This window comes from Aethalodelphis obliquidens, unplaced genomic scaffold (assembly GCF_003676395.1).
Source record: "Aethalodelphis obliquidens isolate GAN/ISIS:26980383/991018 unplaced genomic scaffold, ASM367639v1 scaffold5, whole genome shotgun sequence".
In the NCBI taxonomy this organism is placed as follows: Eukaryota; Metazoa; Chordata; class Mammalia; order Artiodactyla; family Delphinidae; genus Aethalodelphis; species Aethalodelphis obliquidens.
Window position 1 is genome coordinate 11,747,773 of NW_020837949.1, and position 5,012 is coordinate 11,752,784.

General features: G+C 56.2%; 1 protein-coding gene across 1 annotated transcript; it reads right to left on the reverse strand.

The window, feature by feature from the left end:
• Positions 1-34: 34 nt before the first annotated feature.
• SOFU1 (sperm-oocyte fusion factor 1) lies at positions 35-895 on the reverse strand. The gene is made up of 2 exons (XM_027102757.1): positions 754-895; positions 35-213 (listed from the first exon to the last, which is right to left on the reverse strand). Exons 1-2 carry the CDS (start codon positions 893-895, stop codon positions 35-37), a joined length of 321 nt encoding a protein of 106 aa, XP_026958558.1.
• Positions 896-5,012: the final 4,117 nt, after the last annotated feature.

Sequence of the window (5,012 nt, forward strand, 5' to 3'; positions counted from 1 at the left end):
AGGAATCAGGCCACCGCCTCCGCCTCCAGGTCCCTCATAGGAAAACCACGGTGCCAGCCAGGTTCAAGCAGAAGGCGAGGTCGAACAGGTGGCCACGGCTTGCCACCGCCTCTGACATCTGCTCGTCCTCTTGCTGGGTCATGTCGACTGCCTGCCACAGCTCGCCCACCGAGGAGGCCACAAAGTGCTCTGCAAACTGTTCTCCATCTTGGTCTGAAACAGGGGACGGGGGACAGCGTGAAAGGACTGTTTCTGATGCCCCCCCTGCCCCCCGCCCCTGGCCCGCCTTGGAAAGAGGAAGGCATTGGGGAACCTGGGAGCCCAACCGCCCACACCCTTGTTCTTGACCACAGAGGCGATGCTCCATCTGGGGGGTCTCTTCTGGTCTGTGTGCGGCCATGGCCCCAGCTCAAGGGCACACACTCCCCTCTGCCAATTCACACTGCCTCCTCCAAGGTGTTACCTCGTCTGGGGAGTGAGGGACCAACGTGGAGGAGGGTGAACTTCCAAGACCCTCTTCCCGTATTCACAGGGTCCCACGCACATCCGCTGGCCCCGGCACACCCTGAGTACGGCCCTGGTGAGGAACTGCGGCTCTAGGCCCTTTACAGGACACTCACACTGCAGTAGTAGGGCCTGGGGTGACCGCCCGTAACCCAAACCTATCTCAGCTTTCCCTCTGGCCTGACCAGTGATCTGACTCCAAAGAGATCTGGTCCCCGGCTTCAGGCATCGTCCCCCTACTTCACCTACCTGTAGAGGGTGTTTTCTCTTTCTGACTCCTCTCGTCCAGGCCTGGGCTCCCTTTCTGAGGCGTCACCCCCTTGACCCACAGCAGCAGCAGGATGGATGCCAGGAATGCTGCCCTGCAGAGCTGGGAGCCCAGGGAAGTCATGGGCCTTCCCTAGTCCCCAGTGCCCGGCAGGACCCTCTCCTCCCTCCCCTGTCCGTTGTCCCGGCGCTGACCCCTTCCCAGCACCGTTTTCTCCCCTTCCCTTCCATAGGACCTCTGATGTCATGAGCTCTGTGACATCACAGTCGTGGGCCTGACCCTCATCCCGTCCTCTTGGAGAGTTCCGTTGGCAGGCAAGAGCGTGGAGAGTGGCTAGCAGGGGGCAACTGAGGCTTCCAGGATGACCACGGTGGGCCATTCTGTGCAGAGCCACAGCAATGACTTAAGAGTTTGTGAAGTCCTTTCATGTCCATTATATCATTAGATCCACATAGTAACCAGGACTCAAAGTCACGGTATTGCCATACCCATTATATAGATGAGGAAACTGAGGTTCACAAAAGAAATGATTCGCCCACTGAAGATCACACAGATAATAAGGTGCAGAGCAGGGCTCTTGGCCGATTCTTTAGATTCTAAATATCACACCTTCCCACTCCTCTGTACAGCCTTTCTCAAAGGAAAGCGACTTGCATAAACTGAGACCCAGACCGGATGTCGAAATGGGGATCTTCAAGTCCTGGGCTGTGCATGAAACTCAGCTCCGTCAGAAATGAAGGAGGGCGTGGGTGGAGGAGGGGATGGGTACCTGCTCTGGGTGTGAGAGAGACAGAGAGCAGAGTGCCTTGGACCCAAGTGGAAACCTTTCTCTCACTCATCGTCCTCTCCCGGACTTCCCTCTATCCTAGCCATTGCCCTCTTGTACTGGTAGACTGAACACCGTCTTCCCTCATTCCACATCCTCCTGTACTCAGACACAGAGGAAAAGTTGTTAGAGACCCAGTGTCTAAACTCCATCTCTAAAGGGTGGGAGGAGTTACAGTCTTCAGAGAAAAATCAGTGTGGCAGACAGAGGCAAGGATCCCAAGTAACGGATCTCAAGAGACCTGCTTTCACGTCCCAGTGCCTGCCCCTGCCCATGACCCTGGTGAGCACAGACCTGTTGGTAATGGACTGTGGCTTACATCTGCTTCCTGGAGCAGAGAGATGGGGAGGCAGGATGAAGCCCCACCCTGAAAAACCAGAGACAGATACTGGCCATGAGCGACAGGAGGGGGTGCCAGGACAGGTGGGAGGGGGGTCTTAGACACGCTGGAACTATCACCACCAGCTCACACCGCTCCTGGCGTCCACGTACCCTGCACCTGAAGGAACCGCCACGTGCAGGGGTGAGGATGTGCGCAGAAACACGTACCCTTCCTGAAAGAGGGGATCGCAGAAATGGAAGGGCCCGTGGAGCTTCCCTCCCACGGATGCTGCCCACACCGTCAGACGGGCTTATCGGGAGACTGTCCCAGACAGCCGACACGGCCTGCTGTTTACTTCCTGGTGATCCAAGCCAGGTGACAGGGTGATTGGGGAGCGGTACAGGAGGTCACTTGATGATGGGAGAGGCAGGATTCAAGTAAGCAGGTGACCCTGTTCACCTGTCCCTTGCACTCATTGACCTGCAGGTTCAGGAAATGATGCTTGAATGGAAAAAAATCACTAACAACCTCCTGGCTATTTGGGGGAGGAGCCTCTTGGTTCAAGGCTAAATGAGAAGCCATCTCCGGCTCTGTGAGTTTGCCTGGGGAGGGTAGTTGGGCGTCGGGGTGTCTTACGAGGGCGGCTGGAGAGGAAAGAACCGGGTGGCACCACTACCACTGCCCCCATTCCCTCACCACCCGCCTGCCTGATGCCCTGTGCTGAGGAGATAAATCCTTGTAGGAAACCAGGGACCCCCCTTCCCATTTTTTTCTTATTACAAAAGTATGTTAAAAAATTCTGAAAAACGAAAAAAGGCAAATAATTCCACCATCCAATGACAATTCCTCTTCATGTTTTAAAGGATGGTATTCAAATTCTTCCCCTACGTGGCTGTGGGCAGGTGGGGTGGGAGGGTATGACCTAAACATTGAATTCTGGGTTTATATGTTTTCCTCCTTCTCATCCCATCAGAAAAAGAGATCTGGCTCCCTTGGCACGAAGGGTCTCTGGGATAAGACAGGGAAGTCGGGGCCCTGGACCAGCTCTTACACACTCGTGCTAGACCCCGAGGCATCATCTCTACCTGAGGGAGAGAGCTTGTAGGACTCCTTGCCTGCAGAAAGCTGCCGGAGAATGAGGACGGATGAGAGGAGAGAAGGGAGAAGAGGGTGACGATGCAGGACGTGACAAAGGGTATGGGGGGACGGGGAGGGAAGCCAGAGGACAGAAGAGGAGAGAACTCCTTAAAGATGAGGAAGGCCATTTCTGAATCTCAATCCTACCAGGTAGGACAGGAGGAACGGCTTGGTCCCCTTCAGGCAGCTTGTTCCTGCCCCTCTCGTTGGAGAGGACAGTGCAGGCAAAGGAGCGCAAGTGGGAGGGGGAGACCCAGAGGTGGAGGCCCACGCATGGAGGGGGCCCCCCTTTCCTCCTCCGGGACCCGAGGACCATGCCCTTGGTGGCCAGCCCTGCACACCTGCTCTGTGCGGCTCTGACCAGGCCCTCCCGCCTCCACTCCCTCCAGGACTAGCATTAGGGCTTGAGTGTTTCCCGGGCAGGTGTTCCTTTCCTCTGCCGGCCTCTTATCAGCACATCTACACCCCCAGCTCACCCTTATCGCTCCCTCCATCTCCTTAGACTGCAAGTCCCAAGGCTTCAGAGGTCATTGCAATCCCACACTACTCCAACCCCCAGCAAAGCAGAAAATGTCCCACAAGGTGACCCCTCCCCCTTCCCAGCCGGCATCTCCCCCCTTCCTGAGGGAGAGCGTGCTTCCTCGTCTCGGGCACCTCATTTCTTATTTTCCTTTCAATTTTCATCCCTCTCCAAAGGTAATTTTGTCCATCCTTCAGTCTCTAGAGACGCGCTCGCTTTCTTACAGCAAAAGGAAGGAGAGGTCCCTGTTCCTGAAGACCTCCGAGGTGGAGGGTCCCCAGCCTGTCTCCACCCAAGCCTCTCATCTTGATAGGCAGAAGGCTCCCAAGAGGCCACGAGGTCTGACGGGTGATTTGGACCTAAGGTTCCACCTTGCACGCCAGCTCCAGCTTTGCCACCAGCCGTGGGTATCACACGCACATCTCCCTGCTCTGTCTTCTCACTTAGGAAACAGAGAACCTTCAGCCTGTTCCCAGGTACCTCGCAGATCTACTGAATGACTGCAATTCAATAACGTGGATATACCTCTTGGGAAACAACAGGAAGAAAAGTGGAAACTGTCGTACCATAAAATAATTGAACACTGTCTTGTCTTTATACGCATACTCCTCCTGTTGACTTACTCCCGGAGAGAGTCCCAAGATTTCCTCCAAGTTCCTGCTGTTCCGCCTCTGCGGGGATGCAGGGCTCTCTGGGGTCTCCTCTGACTGGAAGGGAGGAGCTGGGAGGGAAGAGGGGTCACTGGGCTGAGCCAGGAAACCTCCTTTGAGGCAGGGCTGCGGGGCTGCAGGGTAGAGGGCAGAGGTGACCACAGCTCAGACAAGCAGGTCTGGGGGCTTTTGAGCTCATCTATGGAAGAAGAATCAACTGTCCTTGAGCTGTTATGATTGTGCTTTACAGACACTTCCATGAGAGCACGTAAGTGTTACCCGATTTTCCAGATTAGAAGGTTAGAAGACTGAGGCTCACCTAACTGCTTTGCAAGGACTCAGAGCCAGCATCCAAACCTGGACCTGCCTGATTGTGGGGCTGGAGGGCTTTGCTTCTGTACTCTCTTGCACCCAAGGTAATTGCTCACCTGGCTCGTGGGACCCACCTTTAGGCTCCCAGTCCAGATTCCTGGGCCACACCCCTCTCCTGTCCCGGTCTCAGCCGCCCTAGCCCACTGATAGGAACAAAGTCCTTCCCCCTCCCCTCCCAGCTCTGGGGCAGGCTCTGTGCCCCAGGGCTCTCTCTAGAAAGAGCTCCTCCCCTCCAGGTAAAGCCTCTCTCTCTCCCGGCAGGGCCCCCAGTCCCCTCAGTGCACGTGCACACGTCCCCACAGCCCACAGCGCACACAGGGCACCCTGGAGATACCCCCGCTCTCCACCCAGCCCCTGCCTGCTCGCCTCCACTCCAGCTGCTGCTGAGTCCTTGAACCGCGTCCCCGTAACTT

Bases quoted from the DNA above. Each gene is read 5' to 3' on its own strand.
- SOFU1 (XM_027102757.1), bottom strand. From the start codon at position 895: ATGACTTCCCTGGGCTCCCAGCTCTGCAGGGCAGCATTCCTGGCATCC. The intron at 214-753 runs GTAGGTGAAGTA...CCCCTGTTTCAG, and splicing joins AGAGAAAACACCCTCTACAG to ACCAAGATGGAGAACAGTTT.